Consider the following 21,093-nt stretch of genomic DNA (forward strand, 5'->3'; position numbering starts at 1 on the left):
GCCATCCCGCACGTGGCGGCGCGGGCGCATGGCGGGCGGCGATGGCGGCGGGCGCAGCCCCGGGGCCCGGCCGGCGCTGGCGCTGCGCGGGGCCGTGGCGGTGGCGAGCGGCGGGGGGCGGCTGCTGGCGGCGCGGCCCGGCCACGGCGGGTCAGTGCGGGGCCGGGGCGGGCCGGGGAGCGCAGGGGCCGGGCGGGACGGAGCGGAGGAGGCCGCCCGGTGCCCCCTGAGGGGGCTCGCAGGGGCCCGTGTGTGGTGAGGGGAGGTGGTGAGGCGGTGCTGGAGCCGCTGGTGCGTGCTTTTCCGGGCTCCTCGCCAGCGTTTTCTGTTACAGAAACATCGCTTTTAAACTTTGGAGTCTTGGCGGTTTTCTGCCATGATTATGCTCCCCTTATATATGTATCTATATATATAGGTGTATCTATATGCATATATATATTTATATGTATGTATATATATAGGATATATATAGCATAGAGAACATATATATTCTCTATACTAAATGCATATATGTACACTTATGTATGTATATAATATATGTATATATGTGTACATCATTTATAGAACACCTATACATAAAGCGTATATATTATATATAAAGATATACATGTATATGTAACACGTATGTAAAATTATAAATGCATATAACATATACAACATAATTGCATATATATACACATATATATACATATGTAATAATGCCTATTTTATGTCTATAAAGAAGGTACATATAAATATCTCCAAGGTGGATGTCAGGAGCTTGGTGCCAGACTCTTTCCAGCTCCTGTTCCCCAGTGACAGGATGAGGAGCAGTGGCCGTAACATAAAACACAAGGAGTTCCACCTCACTGTGGGCAAGAATTCCTTTCCATTGAGGCTGGCAGAGCTCTGGAACAGCTGCCCAGGGAGGGTGTGGAGTCTCCCTCTCTGGAGATATTCCAGAACCATCTGGACACAATCCTGTGTTCTGGAATAACCCTGCTGGAGCAGGGGTTGGACCAGATGACCTGAGGTGGTCCTGTCCAACCTGACCTGTCCTGTGATTGTGTGGCTGGGTAAATGCTCCTGACAGATGTGCTGAGACTGACAGAATTAAATCTGTGCAGAGTACGAGGTTACTTCACCAGCAGAGGAGGATTTCCTTTTTGACAAGTGCATACAGTCCAAAATTTTAAGCTTCTGCCACATCTGTAGCACTCTGGGAGCCGACTTGGGCTCTTGAGATGAGGGGCAGTTGTGCCTAATAACTAAAATAAGAGAATCTTGCAGAAGAGTTGCCACTCCCCATAGTTAAGCTCCTGGTTGTTCTAGTGCAGTAATTTTAGGTTTGTTTTTCCCTTGCAGTGATGAGAGTCTCTTCGTGTACGATTGCAGCAGTGCGGAGAAGCAGCCCTTAGGAGAGAAAGGGTGAGAAAATCTCTTCTTTTCCTGGAGGGTGCAAAATCTCCTGAGCTTGTGTGGCAGTAAAAGAAAGCCACAGGATAGCTCCTTGAGCAGGTGGTGGGTTGGTGTTGCTAACCCTGATGACTGTATATGGATCTGTTTTTTGTTTCTGTTTCATCCAGAGTTTCATTCCACCGTGCACCTTTTTCCCTTGTATTTTTTTAGAGAAACAGCAAGTGGCAAAATCAAAACCAATAATTCTCTCTCTTGTCAGTCATGACATTTGTGGAAAAGTCCTGCACTTTTTGTTAGAGATCTAACACCAAAAAAATCCACAAAGCACAAAGTTCTGCTCCAGATCTGTTGTCTAAGTCATGAGACTTCAAAACACACACACAAGTATTTTTCTTAGCTTAGATTCAACCACTGAGCATGTTTTACTTGTAGCCAAACAGGAAACATTTTACTGTTTTCCTCATAATTTATATCAATATGTGCCAGCACAAACTTTTGTTTTCTAAACAGGTTTGGATACAAGCTTAGACCTTGTATCAGTTTCCTTTGTCTTGGATTATTTTTTTGCAGTAATGTCCATGTTGGCTCAGCATTTTATGCAGAAATAAAAGCGTTTAAAGTTTTACTTTGATCCTCACACTCCTGGTGGTTTGGGAACAACCTCCTCAGGGAATTTAGTAGCTATCTGATATTGAACTGTTGGTCCCCTTCTCTCTATTAGGCAGGATGGAAAAGGGACAGATAAAGGAAGTGATGACATCCTGGCTTTTGCCTTCTCCCCATCAGGAGATTATTTTGCCCTGACAGACAACAACAAGCGCCTGATTCTGTTCCGTACCAAGCCTTCCTGGGAATGTGTTAGTGTCAGGTAAGGAAGCAGTTACGGAGTTACAGCTGATGGACTTAGAGTTCTAAAATGGGAGTATTTGGGATGTTGGTATTTGTTATTACTTGGCTTCCTTTTTTTGTTTCTATTTTTTAAATTCCTTTGCTCAAACAAATGTAATGTTTTTGGGAATTCAGAGTGTTTGTCAAGAATTGATGTGTGGTCTTCCCCTCAGCAAGAACGGGAGTGCAGATGTTTAAAATCACTGTCCATGGAAGGATAATCTCTCTCCTTATTCCAAACCCAGAACTTTAGGAACTTTAAGATTTTTAAGAGCTAAAACTCTACCCACTCATGCTACAGTGAGGTTGGGCCTGTAAGAGTGATGCCAAGCAGTTCAATGAGTGCATTCTCTGTTCCTTCTGATTTTGAGGAGTTTTGGGAAGTTTGTGAACTTTCTAAAAAGTTGTGATCTTTTCAAAAAAGCACATCTTTAGAGATGCTGCTGCTGCTTTTCTTCAGTACATCCCTCTTGAGGAAACAGCCTGTAGCTGTCCACCAGAGGTCCTCCAGTTCCATGTTTTCTGCTGCTGCTTGTGACAATTTTCTAAAGAAAAACCAGGGCTGTGAAGGGCTTCCTGAGAAAGCACCTGAGCATGTGACATCTCTGCTTCTGTTGGTGTCTAACAAATGTGAGACCCTGTTTGCAAAAAAAATCAAGTCTCTGTATCTTGGCTCTGTGTATAGGATACAGGATGGACTCTTGGGTTAAACAGTGTTGCAGTGAGGAAGTGGTCATGGCTTGAAGCTGTTCCAGGGACATTTAGGTTGGATCTTAGTTAAAGGTTTTTCACCCAGAGTGGTTGAGCACTGGAATAGCTCCCCAGGGAAGTGGTCACAGCACCAAGGGTTTGGACAATGCTCTCAGGCACATGGGGGGATTGTTGGGGTGTCCTTTGCAGGGCCAGGAATTGGACTCAGTAATCCTTGTGGGTCCCTTGCAACTCAGGATGTTCTGTGACAAAGCAATGCCCAATTCTGCTCATTCTGTGTCCTGCCTTCCCTGCTGCCCTGCCTACTGTGTCTTGCCTGTAACATGCCACTGGATAATTGTTAGGTGGTTTAGTTTCTGCTGAAAGTTTAACTAGGCTGGATTATTTGGGAATGTCATTACCTCATACTGGGAAACTGGGAATACAGGCAAAAGGCTTTCTGCATGGATAACAATGCCAGAGTTTGAGCTGTATGACTTGTGTTGGTGTTTTGTGTCAGGTTGTGTAAAGGTTTCACACAGTGCTGGCCTTGTAGTCAGCTTGTGTCAAACAAAGGAGAACTTCTGAATCTTTGTGCTCAAGATCACAGGTGGTACAGTGAACTTGGAGCAAGACCTTCTGGTTGGCAAAGTAACCTTTTCTGAACTGTGTTGCCCGTTGTGTTGTTGTGCTGTTCTTTAAACAGCTACTAAAATGTCTGGGAATTTCTTCTTACCTGAAGCATAGTGTATTGTCCTCTTGTCTCCATATGGCCACTGAATTTCAGAGCAGGTGAATATAAATGCCCATTTCCTATGATCCTTGGTGCCCACAGTCCTGTGCTAACACACAGGATGAGTTTTCTGGCATCTGTGGTCCTTATGTTTATCTGGCTAGTTGCAGGAAAACTGCTGCACTGGCAGCTGGAGCTGTGAGATGATGGCAGATGGTGAGGGAAACTCAGAGTTCAAGTTCAGAGCTTTGTCTTGAGAAGGAATGTGGAGCCTGTGGCTCTGTGACTTGGGATATGAGAAGAGTTCCAAGGCTCTCCATGAAGGGCTTCCCTTTCCAGTACAGAGGAGTAGTTCCTACACAGGTTTAAAAGTGTTGCTGCAAAGGATTCCTAATAGGACAAATCCTGCCTTGTGTTTTCTACGTGTTTAACTCCTGTTTTTATGATGTAGAATGCAAGGAAGTCTAGCAGCCTTCATTAGAGTCCTGGCATGCTGCCTGGGTGAGGGCTCAGTTGAGAAAACACCGAAGCAAAATGCAGTCATGCAGCTTTTAATGGTCTCCTGGTCCTCTCCCCACCCCAGGTGTTTGCTATTACATAATTCACTCATTTACTAGACTCAGAAGTGCTATTTCAGCCCCATAATGTTACTCTCATCACTGCCATTGCAGTAATGTTGCATCTGAGAACTTTTTGCTCAGCCTCCTGGTCTGTTTAACTTCCAGACTTGCTGAAGCTGCCATCCAGAGCTGTTCAAGCTGTGCCATTTGTCTTTCAGGTTTGTGAACAGGAGATGCACATCCCTGGTTGTCACAGCTGCAGAGGATAAGATTTTTGTTGCAGATAAATCTGGTGATGTCTATTCTTACTCAATAACAGAACCTCAAGCAGATGGAAAACTTGAGCTGGGTCATGTCTCTCTGCTATTGGATGTGGTAAGTGCCTCTCTATTTACAAACCTGCATTCCTGCTTGTGCTTGGGTCTCTCATTGTTGCTCTTGTCCCAGATTTGTGGTTTGTTTTTTTAAAAAAATTATATAAATGAAATGTGATCCAGATTTCTTCCTTCTGAGTTTGGTAGGGAAACAAGCTTATGAATGTTGAAAAAGTCTTTGTGACAGAGTGTCTGTGTGAGTTCATCCCCTCTGCCATGTCAGCTGAGCTCTTCAATGTGATAACTTTCTTTTTAAGATGCAAGGGGTCTTCCAACTGTGCTCTTGGGGCTCAGTGGCTTTCCCTGGACCTGGAAGTCAGTGTTGCTTGTTTTAGTGAGTGAGGAAGTTGGTGTCACAAAGATTCAGGCTTCCACTGTTGGTGGAAAAGAGTGGCTTAGTGTTTGTATCTGCTTTTTGGGGTGAAGAGGTAGTTTTTTTCTTAGTTAAGAAGAATTCCAAGCCTTGAAGTTCTGGGCACTAAAGCTCTCCCTTTCCCAACAGGCCCTGAGTCCTGATGACCGCTATATCCTAACTGCAGACAGAGATGAGAAGATCAGAGTCAGCTTGACCAAGGCTCCCTACAGTATTGTTTCCTACTGCATGGGACACAGAGAGTGAGTGCCCTGTGTGCCAGAGCCACTGTGTGCAGCCATTCCCTGCACAGCCACCTTCATCCACTCTCAGTGGGTGAAATCTCCTCACATCACATCAAACATCAGCTTGGTCTGTGATATTTTCATGGAATGGCCTGGGTGCAAAGAGACCTTTAAAAGTCATCCAGTCCAACCCCTCTGCCATGAGCAGGGTCATCTTCAGCAAGATCAGGTTGCTCAGAGCCCTGTCCAAGCTGGCCTTGAATGTTTCCAGGGATTGGGCTCTACCACCTCTCTACACAACTTGTATTTCACCAACCTCCTTGTAAAAAAATTTCCTTATATCTAGTCTGAGTCTACAGTTGGTTTAAAGCTACTTTGCCTCCTCCTATTGCAAGAGGTCCATCTAAAACAGCCTGTTCCCATCTCTTTTATATGACCCCTTTAGGAACTGGAAGCCTGCAGTAATGTCTGCCCAGAGCCTTCTCTTCTCCAGGCTGAACAATCTCCAATTCTCTCAGCCTTTCCTCACAGCAGAGGTTCTCCTGCCCTCCACTTGCTTTTGTGGCCTCCTCTGGACCTGCTCCAACAGGTCCTTCTGTCTTTCTTGTCCCCAGGACCCCAGAGCTGGACACAACCTCCTCTGGGGCCTCACCAGAGCAGAGGAGCAGAATCATCTCCCTCACATGCTGGTTACAGGAGGCTCCAGAAATTGGTAGTTCAGGATGGAGCTTTAGTCTCAGGAAGGGAAGTCAGGAATTGTCTTTCAAGGTTTGAACATACGTTAATTAAATTAATGTCATCTCAATGCAGAACTCAAACTTGTAAGTTCTGTGGTAATACAAGCAGAGTGAAAAGCAGTGCAAGTTAATTTAAATATATTCAAAAATTCAATATTTAAATTTTAAATTAAGAAAAAAGGGTTCTATAAAGCAATAGTTGTCTTATTTCACAGTCCTGGATTTTCTTCTCTCAGTGGGACTCATGCTGATTCTTGCTGGGTCTGTTGTGCCTGGTTTGTCCTGGAAGTTTATTTTACAGTGACCAAATCTCTGCCTTTTATTTTGTTACTCTATGGATTTAAAGCTATGCCTGTTTTCCAAGGCAAGACTGTCCCATTCAGGTGTTCTGCTCAGGTCACTGTATTTGAGATTGGTGAGCTCTGAGATAATAATAATCCTCAGAAGTTCAGGTCCTCATTGCTCACCAAAATCAAAGCAGGATCAGCAGCTTCTGGGAAACAGAACTTCTGACTGAATGTAAGCACTGCTAAATTAGCACATTAAAATTCTGTGAAGATTGCTTTTAAATCTCCCAACTGTGACTGGAAAGATGTGGCACTCTGGAGGCTGAGCCATCACTGTTGAGTTTTAAAGGATCTGTTGATTCATGTTTTTAATGTGCATCATGAACTCAGAAAGGGGAATGTGCTACCTGAGTAAATCTGTCTCCATTGGCAGTTTTTGATCTAAATGACAATGTTCTCAGCTGGGAGGAAGTCATAGAATTCCCTGAGTGCAAATGGGGAAATGCAGTTCTTTATTAAGTAGGAAGTCAGTAGTTTGTGTAGTGCATATTTACTAAGTACTGGTGACATTTTCTTCTTCCTCCTAATTATCTTGATGTGAAAAATCTGTTTGTTTATTGTAAGGTTCTCTTCAAAACTTCTGTTTTCTCTTACTATGTTTATTTAAAGACCAGGGTGTCAAGCAAGAGAACTCAACTTTTCACTGCTTTTCCTTTAGGTTTGTAAGCAAAATACTTGTGATACCAAACTGTCCTGACCTGCTGTTGTCAACTTCTGGGGTATGTATTGCAGTTTCTCTAAAAAAGTGTTTTTTGTATGTTTATTATTATTTATACTTGTGTTTTGGCCAAATTCCTGGGGATACTTGGAATAATCTCATGGTTTACAGTGTGCCCTCCCTCCTCCTCCTGCCCCCATTTTTTTGGTTCTGTTCACTGTTCAGCCATTCTGTTTCTGGATCACATCAGAACCTTTTCTGTGCTTATAACAAAAGGCATCTTTGGGATGGTGAAATTACCCTTAACTCTTGTTCTGACAGACACTGTGTGCTTGGATGAGAACTGTAGAAATGAATGTTCCCTCCCCAGCCCTTTTCCTGACCTGGTGGCATGCTGCTGCCTGTACAGAGATGGAATTGGTCTGAAAGAAGGGAAACAATATTCTTTGTTCCCCAGACTACCAAAACTGCACAGGAAACAAATAATGTTTCCTGGGAAGATGTAAAGATCACAGTAACTCCTGGCATTTGGTTTCAGCTGCTGTTCTGCCTCCCTAAGGCTCTTGTCCCTCTAATTATTGGAACAGCTCTGGTGCTAGTGCTGCACATGGCTGTGTTTCACTCTTAGCAACTGCTCTTGGCTTTGTTTTTCCAGGGAGGTGTTTTGTCTCTTCTCAGGAGGTTGCTAAATCAAATGAGAATTTGGTTGATAACAAGAGCATGGGGCAGAGAAGGGCAGCCTGAAAGAATTGCCATTAAAATGCTGAGCACATTCATGACTCTGCTGTTGGAGACAGGCTTGAAATGCCCTCCTCCAGCTACCCAATTTCCACTTCAAAGGGAGAATTAAAATTAGCATGATTGAATAATTTAGAATGCAGGGGGAAATTATGTTAATTAAAATGCTTTATCTGCAATTTGAGGTCTTAACTAAGTGACTATTTAGCAGCTTCTGTGGGGAGCTCCTCAGGGAAGCAGGGTTTAGCTGAAGGCCAGGAGTGGCCTCTCCTTGCCTGAGTGCTGGTAGTAATACACTTGTGTCCACTTCCATGTGTCCAGGACTCCACTCTGAGACTTTGGGAGTATAAAAGTGGAGAAGAAGTGCACTGCTGTCAGCTGAGTGCCATCTGTGGGTCTCAGGCAACCAAACCAGAGCAGGTATGTCCGTGTGTGCCTGTGCTTTTGCTGTGCTCCTGATCCTGGGGACTGCCAAACATGTTGGTTGCATTTTGTTAGAAGTGCTTCCCTTCTGTCACTGGGTTTAGAACTTACAAGTCTGGGATTTTGGGAAGGCAGTCCTGAAATCCATTCCTGTGCTTTGTGTGAATTTCTAAAATGTGCCAAGCAGAGACCAAAAGAAGCTGCTTCTAATTCTTCCCAAATTTAAATTCTGCACAGTGCACAAGGCCTTCACTTGAATTTTTTTTTTCCAAAACCACAGGTGTAGTCTCCTTGGCAGAAGGCATCCTGTGACACTGGGAAGATTGAAACATTCTCCCATTAAAAAAAAAAAAAAAAAAAAAAAAAAGCTTAGAATTGTAAGTGTTAAAGTTGCAATTTTCCTGAGCAAAAAGAAGCTTTGTAATATTTTTAACCAGTGACCTGCAGTAGTGCCCTGTGGAGTCAAAATGTTGGGCTTGTTATTTTAGTTTCTCTTGCAGCTGGACAGTGTCCAGAATTTAAATGTGTGAGTCCTACATGAAAACTGAACACCCCAAGAGCTTTCCTGAGCTTCCAGCTTGTACATCAGCAGTCTCATACACACAAGTTTGGGGTGCTGCTGCTATTTGAAATGCTCACCTGATGTGAGGAGTCGTTCTGGTAGTGCTTGAAATCTAGTTTTGTTTTTTTTTCTTGTCATTTAATGTGGCATAAGACCAATTAGCAGTGAAATAGCACTGTCCTTCCTGCTGTGTCCATGGAATTAAACCACCTCCTCATCTGCTGGGTTGTTGGAGTTCACCTCACCACCCATCCTGCTGTGTGTAGTTTTTCATGTCAATCTCTAAAAACACTTCTTTCCCTGCAGACCACAGCTGCCTCCCAGTTGTCAGGTGACTGGGAAGCCATGCATGGCTCTTGAGGAAAATCCACTATGGAATACATATCCTGGCAGAAATTGAGTTGAAAACTTCTGCCTTCCCTCCTTTGTGTGGTGGTTTTGGTAGTGGAAACCACTGTGCTTCACCTCCTTGCTGCTGGGGAGCCACTTTGATCACAGCTTTCTGTTTTAGACACTGGAAATCTTGGGTTTGGCCTGGAGTTCCTGTGAGCAGGAATTCAGGGTGATATCCATGTGGACAATTTAACCTGCTCCTTGGACTTGAGAGTCTTGAGAACAACACCTGAGCCACACACCTCACACACATTCAAAAGGTTTCTGCCTCATTTCAGCTTGATGCCATTGCTTGGTATCTTTGAAAAAACTGTTCCTGGGCTTTTTGACAAGTGGAAAAGGTACAAGATTGGGTGACAAGCCCATCTAACTGGTATCCTTTGTTTTAAAACAGTTTGCCTTCTAGATTTGTAGGATCACTGAGGACAAGTAAGCAACTAACTGAAGTGGGGAAATCTGTGATTAATATTAAAAATGCTTTTTGTTGCTTAGACTGGCTTAGCATTATTAAGGTGGCTTGTGTGTACATTAGCAGTGCTCGATCTTACACTGAACCCTAATTCACTGATTACAAACAAGTTAATAAAAAATAATGCTAAACTGTATAATGAACTTTGAATGTAAGATTGGATCAACTAAAAATGTCAAAAAAATGTTTCTGCAGGTAGGACTGATTTAAGAAAACCTCTGCAATGCTCTTAGAATGTTTCTAAATGCAGTTTAGAATACTTGCCATGTCTTCTAATAAAATCCCTTCCATGAGATATTCCTCATGCTGATGTAACCTCAGAAATTGAAGGTGCCCTTTGCTTGAGGAGTCTTCATTTAACTTCTTTACTTCAGTGGGATAAACAAAGACAGAAAGAGAAAGCCCACCCACTGTGGGCTAATAAATAGAACAAGGCAATTACAGTAATTTCATGATTATAAACCGCACCATTTTGACTAAAATTTTGGTCCGAACCCGAAGTGCGGCTTATAATCAGGTGTGGCTTATATATGGACAAAGAATGAAAAGTTGCTGTTTTAGTTTGGAGGACAGGTGTCTGCTGAGAAAGGCAGGAGCTTCTCTTTGAAATGGAGAATGTGAACCCCCTCCCTCTAAATTATTCTAATTTTGAAATCAAGGGGCTTTCAGGCAAAGATATGGGAATTAGGAATAACTGTTCTTTACTAGGGAAATTAAAATAGAAATACAGCACTACAAAGAAACAAACCCCAAACCCTGACACAGTCAGAGTACAACCTGACACCCATCAGGCAGGGTGTTGGCAGCAGTCCCATTCCATGGTGGCTGCATCCTCCTGCAGTGACAGATGTGGCTCAGTTGGAGCAGTGCTCCTGTACAAGGTGCAGTTTCCCTCCGGAGCTCCAGTGGGGATGTGGAGAAATCCGGTTTTCCTCTGGAGTCCAGTGGAGAAAGGGGCTCCCTTAGTGTCCCAAAACCTCTGTTTTTATCTTGGTAAGAAATGTTGGGCTCTTCCCCCTGGCTGGAGCAACTCCCAATGGGATGCAGTAATTTTATCAGTGCCACAGTGGGACTCAATGGCCATGAGCAGAAAATGACTGGCTGGAGGAAGGATGGGTTGTGAAAAGATAAAGAACAATGCCCTGCCTGGTTTCAATGGATGGCCCGTTAGCAGATTATCTCCCAGGGAGATCAGGATCACTGCCCCACCCTCAACAGATGGTGATAGAACAGATACCTTTTATCACACTCTGTACTGTAACCCAAGACAGTTGCTGACAGCCGGACATGCGGCTTATAATCAGATGTGGATTATAATCGTGAAATTACTGGAAGTAACAAACCTTATTCCTGCAGTGCTTTGCAGTTTTTCCATCCACTGCCACATGTGGTGGTGTTAGAAGCCACATGGTGGCCTGTGACTTGCATCTGGGAAATCCTGGATACTGCTCACTCTCCCAGGTGTTCTGCAGTGAAAAGGAGACTTGTGTTCTGCTGGCATCACAGTGCTAGAAATGCCAGAGGTGACATCTGGTGACAATGTTTAGTTGTGCTGTGCATCCAGATATGTCACAGATCATCCCCACAACCTAGAATGCCATTTGTGGTCAGAATTAAGGACACAATCTCTTGAGTCAGCACTTCACAGCCTGTAGCAAGCACAGTGTCTGCAAAGGACTCTGCAGCCAGGGATCAGATAGGAATAAGTGCTTTTTTTTTTTTTTTCAATTGTTACAATTCATTTTTACCATTGACAGCCAGTGTGAATGCACTGGAACTTTAAACACAGCTTGAAGCTCAATGAGGATGGAATCATCAGTAATGGTGGGCCATGTGAGCACAAAAATGTGGGCTTATTTTGCTTGGCAGATGATGAATATGTGTCTGTTTGGGGAATGTAGGAGTGTTTTGAGCAGTGTAGCATTGGTTTCAGCTGATGGCTTACAGATCCTCAGTTCATTTTCCCACTAGAATGGGAGTAATTTTCTTAATTCCATAGTGCTGTATAAATATTTTCCTGCTTCAGAGCTTTCACCTCATCTGATCCTCTTGACAGCAGAAGCTTGTTTAAAGTCCAGAACATGAATTGCACAACTTTACCCCAGTGCACCAGTACATTCATTTTTTATAGGGTCACCTCTTCTCACGGATGACATCAAAAGTTAATTTTAAGGTGTTGGCAGGCTGATAACAGTGTCTTATAAACACTGAGTTCAGGAGTATCAAGTGAACATCTGTTTATCACAGAATGTTCTTGTAGCCCTTCCTTAACTGATTTCATAGCCTTGTCCTTGACCAAGATACTGTTGTGGATCTTGCATTTATTTTGCTGGTTTTTTTTAACTTACCCACACATGGAAGGAACTTGGAAAGAAGATGCATTTTCTTGTCTCTTTCCAGCTGTGAATAAAACTTGGTTTAAATCAAAACAGCCTCCTCCTCCCTCCTCCAGTGGGGTTGGGAGAGAGCTGCTGCCTAATTCAAGTTCACAGAACCCTTTGTCTCTCTAACAAAGCACTTGGCTGTGTAGGTGGGCACTTCCCTGCATGTTTGTCAGGCAACAGGCAGAGAGGCAGAGCTTTGTTTTTAGAAATAAATAGCACAGCTTTCAGCTTTTATACATATATATATATACATATGTATATATCTTGGTGTGTTCCTGTAAGTGTCTGAAGAACCCACTCATGGCTTACAGTCAATAGGAGCTGCCAGTTCTGCTCCAAAGCTGTGCTGTAAGTGGCTCCATCCTGCAGAAACAGCATTTAGCCACATTAGCTACAAAGAACCTTTCTGGTCCAGCCCACTCATCCTACCTGGTGCTTTTATGTCAGTGTGAAACAGAGGTCCTGGGTCCCAGTGCTAAATATGGACTAATAATTTCATATTTCTGGAGATAGCAGGAGTTCAGTCCCATCTGTTCCTAGGAGCTCTGACCCATACCAGTCCTTTTGCTAATGGTTTTTATTAAGTGCTCCTCTTCTGTCCAAACAGGTGGTTGAAACAAGTGAAAAGTGTGTGCATGCTGTTCTTGCTTCCCCCTGTGAAATTTTATCACACAATTTTTCTCATGTGCTGGAGGAAAAAGAAAATGTTTTCAGCTCTGTTACAGCATGAATTAATTTTCTTTCCCACAGTTGGTTTATCTGTTAGTGGTTGCATCTTGTGCTGTTGACAAAATAGTTAGCTTCTGGTGTTAAACTTGCTGACTTGAATTTTTGGAAGCTGTACAGCTTGTTTTGCTTTCCTGCATGGATTGCAAAACTGTGAAACAATGAGAATGCCTATACATCAGCTGGTAGCTGCAGTGTAAAATCCCAAATTTACCCTAACTTAGTGAACCAGATGTTCTGTCCAGTCACCAGTGTTGTGTTAGGGAAAGAGGTGGAGGTTAAAAAAAAGATGCATCAGAATTCTGCCAGCAGAGTGTCAAAAAGATGCATTTTCCCTGCCCTGAAGGAAATTCCTCTCTGCTTTTCTACTTGGAAGGTTTTAGTCATCAGCAGTGTTGGTGTTGTCACTGCTTATAAAACACACTTGAGAATCAGCCTTTTGCTGTTGCAGTTTTGCTGTTCACATTATATAATAGATACTTCTGAAAAAACACCCCAGGACATCATTTTGCAGTTTATCTTCTCCTCCCAAGTTCTTCCCACTTCAGGAGTCTCAAATCATTTATTTTATATTTCAAGTAGAATGGTTTGTGTGGCAAAGGTGCTGCTTCTCTCCCAGATAAAACTGTGTAACTTTTAAATTAGCAGTGTGATGTGGGGTTTTTTGTTGTTGTGTTGTTTTTGTTGGGTTTTTTAATGAGGAAGATGGCCTCAGGCAGTCTTTCCTTGTTGTTCAGAATACATTTTCTGTGGAGCAGGATGGCTTCACCCAGACTCACGTTGAAACAGAGGCAGCACAGCAGGGGTATTAGGGATATTAGCTATGCATCACTATCTTCGTTTTTTAACAAACAGAACAGCAGCTATTAGCTTGTGTTTGTAATATCTGAGCTGCTGGAGTGATACTCTGCCTGAGCAGCTTCATGTTTTTGCCACTAGCATTGCAGGAGAGAATGTTTGAAGGTGCTGGATTTTCCTTCATCTGTCTGTTTGTCTGCTAAGAGTAGTTCACTCAAACCTTTACATTTGGTCTGTGGACAGTGTGGAAGGGAGAAGTGTGGAAAACTTCATAAAACAGCAAGCACTGGTACAAAAATAACCTTGATTGCAGTTAGAAGGTAATTAAGGTGCTTAACTTGCTGTAAATTAAGACATCTGCTGAATTTTAAAGGCTCATAGTGAAGTGGAATGTGAATTTTCTGCCTGTGAATTAACTTTAAAGGATGTTTTGTTGTTTTTTTTTCCTTATAGAAATACACTGTGTCAAGAATAACTTACTGCTGTCAAGGTGGTTATGTTGCCATTCTGTGTGACAGGTAAGAATAGGTGGAATAATGCCTAAAATCATCACAGCTGCTGCAAAGGCATGAGCAGCTTTCCCTGAGCCTGGAGTTTTTGTGGATCTCCAGATGTCCAGGAATGGCTGTGGCCTGCCAGGGAGCCTCTGTGTGCTGTGCTTGCTCTGAGTGAGAGGGGAGTGCAAGGGTTACCTGGCTTAGTTAATTTTTGTAGAGTATGTGATGCCTTTCCCTCAGAGGAGGAAACACAAGGCTGGGATGTACAAGAGCTGGGGGATGTTTTGTTTTGGCTGGTACTGAGCTGTGTATTCCTTCAAGTGCAGCCCTGTAGGCCAATGTGCCACAATTCAACACTCCTCATAAAAGTCCTTAGCAATCCTTATGAAATTCCTTTTACTACCCTTCCTTCTAAAGAGGAGGCAGCACTGACTGCTTTTTCTTTCACATTACACTTGAAAAGCTGTTTGACACTTTGGGTATTTACAGCTTCTGACTCAGATCATGTAAGCAAACAGCTTTTGAAGTGCTCATTCCAACCACTTGGCTTTGGCTCTGTTTGGAATTAGAGTGGGTGTCTGTAGTTTGCTGTGCAAGTGATGGCTGTAGGTGGATTTGGTAATAATGGTAATTAAGTTTTTCCTCTCAAAAGTATTCCCACAGTCTACATCTTTCAGCTTGATGCCACTGCCCAGCAGCTGGTTTACAAACAGCAGATCCCTCTGAAACACAAAGGCTGGGACATTGCATTTGAGGAAACAGGAGACCTGTGGATTTTGCAGGAAGACAAGGAAGCTCCTCTTCTTTTGTACAGAGCATGTGATGGACAGTGGAAGGTACTTTTTAAAATAAATCCTGAGTGTTTGGTGATGTCTTGAGCCACAACAAAAGTGTAGTTTGCTGTTTCATGAAACCTAAAAAGTCACCTTTCTCTCTGTCTTGAGATAGAGTAAAAGCCATAGATGCACATCTCCTTCTTCTTCTCACCTGTGCATGATGCAGAGGTGTCAGGAGTTTATTATGGGCACCAGTGTGTGTTCTCAGCTAAAGCTGCCATCTGGCACAGCAGGATCAGTGTTTGTCAGCACTCAGTACTTTAAAATATTGCCTGAGCTTTTTGTGGGCTTCACTTGATGATTTAAAAAAAAAGAAAAACACAAAAAACCACAAACCAGCAAAATCCCTCTGGGTTTGCTCAGGAATGCTTTCCACACAGCTTTTCTTGTGCCTGTCTCTGAGGCATCCTTTGCAGGACAAGGCATTCTGAGAGCAGTAAAGGGAATTACTTGCTTTTCAGTGAAAACAGGGAATCAGATTTGGGGTATGTGCTATCAAGTTCTCTATTATTGCCTATTAAACAACTGGAAACTCATTTGTTATCCTTGTAAGTCCCCAGCTAATTATAGTCTGGTTATGAAATTGTTTTAAATGAAACTTCTGAGTGTGTTCCTTGGGATATTTCTTTTCCTCACAGATTAGCAAGTGGGAATCAATCTCTTTGTTCAAATGGCAAAGGTTTCCTAGCAGGACTTGGGATCTCAGGCCAGGTTTCAATAAGAGTCCTAGAAAAGAGGAGTCTGGAAGAGATCATGGAGGTTTTGCACTTGCCCTGTTTCACTACACTCTTGTGAGAGCTGTTGCATTTTTCAGCATGCTGTGAAACATGAAATTATCTATTAATCCCAAAATAACATGCAGCCTTCCTTTTTTTCCCAGGCTGTAACTGATGACAAAGGATTACAGAAGTTATCCAAATACATTCAAGACAACTGGACAGTGTTTGAAGGTGAGAAATCTGGACTAAAGGTTTAGGGAATGCAGTTTTTACAGCTGAAGCATAAGATCTAGAACAAGATTGAAGTCCAGGTGAGTTCAGCTGGCTGTTGAGGTCACTCAGTCTTTTCTCAGTGTCATCACTGTCTGGTGTGGAAGTCAGGGCAGATAATGAAGTGAGTTCATGGCTCTGTTATCACAGAACCACGTAGGTATTTAGAGCTGAATTGCAGCCTTGTAACTTCCACAGACACCTTATCACAGGGATGCATCCAGACAGCCTCTGGCAGAGCTGCTGGAGTCTGTCTTACTGCTGTGGTATCAAATACTGGTGTTTGTTGTCTTGTCTCCTGCCTGGCTGTGAGACTTTATGATAGGTACAGTCAGGATGGAGCAGCTCTGCTGTAAAGATGGGCTGTTGGGTCCACCTTGGCAGGGCAGATGATGTGGAGCCTGCTGTGACCAGAAGGTGTGACCCTTGATGGGACAACAGATGACATTGCTTAGTGTCAGGGCTGGCTCATTTTGTTATTGCTTAGTGTCAGGGCTGGCTCATTTTGTTATTGCTTAGTGTCAGGGCTGGCTCATTTTGTTTTTGCTTCCTGCCCCACTCCCAGTCTCTGTCAGAAAAAGTCATGTCTAGTTTCCTTATTCAGAAGCACCCTGTGTTTCTAGGATTTTTTGTACTAATAAAAACACCCAGCTGAAATTATGGCAGTGGTTGTGGCTGCAGGGTAGAGAAAGGCTGTGGCATGTATTAAAATCTCAAATATTGAAACTTCATTCATGGAAATTTCTGTCCTGTACTTTGCTGGGAGACTGGAATCTTCCTTAAAAAAAAATGTGTTACAGTTCCCACCAGTCTTATGGTGTGTTCATGGTGCCATATATAAAGATGGAAGAGCTGCAGAAATGCTCAGTCTGGTGTAAATTCTCCTTAATATCTGGTACTGGATGGTTTAGCATGTGCTGTCATTAAGTTGGTCATTAAGTTGTAATTAAGGTGCTGCAGTCTTTGCAAGTCGGGTGCTCCTTTGGAAGGGAGATGCTTGCATGGAGATGTTGTAGAGTTGATAGTTACAGCCAGGCAGATAATTAGGAGGATGAGGTGTGAGTGAAAATGAGCACAGAGAAGTGAAGAGAGCAGGCAGGGGGAGAGGTTCTGGGCATAATTTGCCCGTGGAACAAACAAGTGTGAAATGCAGTCACCAGCTCATCTGCAGCTGGGAAAGGAGCACAGCTCACATGACAGGGTTCATTATCCTTAATTAGTGGGGGAGGCTCACTTGATGAGCACTTTATTCCAGTGCATAATTACTGCTTCAAAGGTAGTTACATCTTCTGAAACAAGTGATCATTACATTGTTTAAATCCAGTCCTAATCCCTGCATATTGTCCTTTTATGAACTTTTCTCACCTGTATGAGGTTTGTGTAGGATTTAGGATGCAATGGTCGATCTGAAGTATCACAGAATCTTAGGATGGTTTGGGCTGAAAGGAACCTTAAAGACAAGCCAATTCCAGCTCCCTGCTGTGAGCAGGGACACCTTCCACTAGTCCAGGTTGGTCAGAGCCTCCTCCAGCCTGACCTTGAAAACTTCCAGGGATGGGGCATCCACAGCTTCTCTGGGCAACCTGTTCAAAGTGCCTCACCATCCTCACAGGGGAGAATTTCTTCCTAATATTGATTCTAAATCCCCTCTCAGTTTGAAGCCATTCCCCCTTGTGCACATTAAACAGTTTGACACTGTGCTATAACTGATCCCAGAACAGGATTTAGTGCAGACTGATCAAGGGCAGAGCAGCATGGCTGTTCAAACTGGCAGCATGCACTTTCTCCCAGGCCCAGTAAAGCCTGTGTGAGTGCAGCACCCCTGAAAGTGAAAGCTTGGGCCTTCCTGAGTACCACAGAGGGAAACTTGATTTGTCTGCCAAGAACAGGGGATGCTGTATGTGGGTTTCTGTGGAGTTGCACATTTAACTTCAGGACCTAACCTTAGCAGGTACTGGACTTTTCTTCTTTCTTCCTTAAAGATTCTGAATTTTGCCAACTGGGAGAAGGTGAGAACTGAAGATAACTGGCTTTGTCAAGTGCCATTCCAACAATTTTTTAGAAATATGGACCAAGCCAGCTGGTCTCATTCTGTGTTCTCTACAGAAACAATCTGATCAGAGGTTTTTGGATAGCAGTTCCCTGCTAAACTCATCTAAACCTTGGGGATGCTGTGAGGAATATTACCCTGAATTCACAGAAGGTGTAACAAAGTCATTGGAATGAATGCTTAGGATTCTGTGTGCTGCAGAACATGACTATTTGAAGTCTGTCTATTCCTTTGTCCTTCTTTTCAGTTAATACTCTAGGAGAAAAGCCAGCTAAGCACAGTTAGGTGGCAACTCCCTTTGTAGTGCTTGGGTCTCAGGGAACAACTTCAGCAGTTCAAAACACAGAAGCCCTGAAGTTTGCAAGTGAGCAGGGTGTGAGGAGAGCTGTGTCCTCTCTTTGCTTCACTATGAGGTGCTTGACTCTGTGAATTTTTTAGCCTAAAAATGGAGGCTGTGCCTGGCTGGTGAATACTGACCAGGTGCTTGCCAACACAAATCAGGCTTACACAGTGCAAATGTTGGTGTTTAATCACAGAGTGGTTTGGGTTGGAAGGGACATTAAAGATGATCTCATTCCATCCCCCTGCCATGGGCAGGGACACTTTCCACAATGCCAGGTTGCTCCAAGCCCCATTCAGCCTGGCCTTGGACACTTCCAGGGATCCAGGGACAGTCACAGCTTCTCTGGGCACCCTGTGCCAGGGCCTCCCCACGCTCACAGTCAAGAATTTCTTCCCAATATTGAATCTAAATCTGCCCACCTTCAGCTTAAGGCCATCCCCCTTTGTCCTGTCACTACATGCCTTTGTGAAAATCCTTCTCCAGCTCTCCTGAAGGCCCTTGAGGTACTGGAAGGCTGATACAGTGGACAGGACCACAGTAAACAGATTGGAATACCACTGTCTAAAACTACAGTCCAGGAAGTATCAGTGAGACCACTGGGGGAGTTAACAGCTGTGTTCTTGCTTTGCCCAACTGCAGGTTTTGTTGGTGCAGAGAGCTACTACAGCCACCTCTACAAGGCCTCCTTTGATAACATGGATGAGTACCTGCAGAGGAAGGAGGAGAGGTTGCAGCAGCAGAAGAAGAAAAAGCAGGATCTGCAACATGGTTCCAGTGGACAGGCAAAAAAAAAGATGAAGACTGAAGAGCCATCCCTATGACTGCTGTGAGCTTGTGACCTCTGCCTTGAGGAAAGGAAGTGATCCAACTGGGAACTGTTTTAATTATGCAAAAGGACTGATTTAAAATTTTATTCAGTTTTTCAGGCAGGCTGGTCTGACAATATCCTGTTTGCACCAGATAATACATTTACAACTTTCTAGCAGAATGCAGTGTTAGTGGCTCAGTCCTGGGAATCTCTGGTGCATGTTATATGAATATTGGAGATGGCATTTTCCTTGAAACAGGGTTTTCTTTTTGCCTACTGTGTTCAGGCTTTTTCAGGTGGACACATGATGATTAAAGTGGATACAACTTTGTTTTTATTACTTTTGGTTTGGGTTGTTTTGGGGTTTTTTTAAAAACTTTTTTTAAAAGTCTGTTGGTTAATGTAACTCAGCATACCTGGTATGGGAAAGGGAGTGCAGAAAAAATTCTTGCTGGGTATGAGAGGTTTTAGCTGAGACTTTGCCTTTTCTGTTTTTATCCTTCAACTTGGGTTCATATGGTTGGGATTTTGCCTGGCTTCTAATCCATTACTTGTGGAACATCTCTGCAGGAGGAAGTGCAGAAGTTAATTTTGTATGCTGCAAAGCAGAAGTAAAACATGTCAGTCAACGTTGTGTTACTGGAAGCTCCTTCCATTGCAATATGATCCTACTGGTGTCTGTCAGAATCATTTCAGAGGCCTGGGAGCAAAACTTGGAGTGCATCCTGCTTTTTTCATCCTGCCTTTCCACACTTTAATTATCCAAGAGATACATCTTCTTGAGAAATTATCACTGAGAGCCTTATGGGGCCACTTTGTTGCTTCATCAGGGGGCAGAAGAAGTGTTCATCTGCCAGATGGAATCATGTTCATGTGGGATATAATGTCCTTCACAAATCCAGGTGTGGAAATCTGTACAGTCCATTAACAGCACTCAGAATTAACCTGTGCACTGTGAGTGCTTCTCTCTGGAGTGTCTGGACATGTAGAATTTTAGCATTCCAATGCAGATGTGTGGCCCAGCTGCTTGGTTTGCTGATAGCTTCTCTCCTCCTATGGAAGATGCTGAATGTCAGTAATAGAGCTCAGCAACAGGTGGGCAGATTTCTTGGGAGTTCACTTAAATCCCATGCTGATGGGAAGCTGGGATGAAAAACCTGTAATTTCAGTCTTCTGAAGGAAGGTGTGGGCTGAAAACCTCCTGCACTGCACCTGGAACAGCCAGTACAGTGTACAAGCCTGGTGATGAGTATTTTTCTTGGTATATTTTTTTGGTTTTTCTTGGCCATGTGAAGCTTTGATATTGGGTAGGAATGGTGGCTTGGACACTGAGGCACCTGTGATGTGATGGTGGCTTTGAAAACTTCATAGTTTTTGTGTTCATTTAACTGAAGAGAGGCTCCAGGGAAAGAAAGCAGTTGGGGAAGCACTTGAGGAAGCTCAGCGTCAGAGTGTGGCTTTTATTTATGAATAGAGTTTGCTGGTGTGCAAATACTGTAAAATACCACCAGAAACAGGCTTGTGTTCACACTGAACCAGACAGGACAGGAGGAAAAGGTTCTGACTGGAGCTTTTGCTTGCTATGAAAAAGGAATGATCCCATGAAGAAGCCTGCACACCATGCAAACTCCAGCATTTTTGAACAAATTTAAATCTGCAGCAGGAGCCTGTATTGGGCCACTTCCAATCCATTTTCACACTGGAGGAAAATCTGAGGAGGACACAGGTAACTGCCTTCAGTGGTTTGGTTGCAGATCCTGTATGTCAATCTTGTTAAATTTCTAAAGGATCAGAGTCTGCCATGGCAATTGCTATTCCTGAGGGATATTTTTCCTCAGCACAGGATGGACCTTGACAGTGATCTCCACTGGCTGCAGGCACTCCTGTGATCCTCACCCTGCTGCTCTCCTGGAAGAAACCCAAATTTTCTTCCAACACTTGAACTCATGACAGATTGCAGTGTGTGGGAGTGACATGAGATGTGATATCTGGCAGATGGCTCAGGCCTTTTTGTTCTTCTTCCTGCAGGTTCTCCTTTCCTTTCCCATTGCATTTCACGTTTCCTTTTCTGCACACAGCAGTTCCTGAGCTTCAG

At 43.5% G+C, this 21,093-nt stretch overlaps 1 protein-coding gene across 1 annotated transcript; it reads left to right on the forward strand.

Moving 5' to 3' along the window:
- Nucleotides 1-26: 26 nt before the first annotated feature.
- Nucleotides 27-19,942, forward strand: WDR4 (WD repeat domain 4). The gene is made up of 11 exons (XM_033052137.1): nucleotides 27-150; nucleotides 1,345-1,407; nucleotides 2,120-2,266; nucleotides 4,488-4,644; nucleotides 5,146-5,258; nucleotides 6,983-7,043; nucleotides 8,042-8,140; nucleotides 13,929-13,993; nucleotides 14,625-14,808; nucleotides 15,689-15,758; nucleotides 18,830-19,942. Exons 1-11 carry the CDS (start codon nucleotides 29-31, stop codon nucleotides 19,009-19,011), a joined length of 1,263 nt encoding a protein of 420 aa, XP_032908028.1. The 5' UTR covers nucleotides 27-28; the 3' UTR covers nucleotides 19,012-19,942.
- Nucleotides 19,943-21,093: the final 1,151 nt, after the last annotated feature.

The sequence above is a fragment of the Catharus ustulatus genome, chromosome 2 (assembly GCF_009819885.2).
Source record: "Catharus ustulatus isolate bCatUst1 chromosome 2, bCatUst1.pri.v2, whole genome shotgun sequence".
Classification (NCBI taxonomy): Eukaryota; Metazoa; Chordata; class Aves; order Passeriformes; family Turdidae; genus Catharus; species Catharus ustulatus.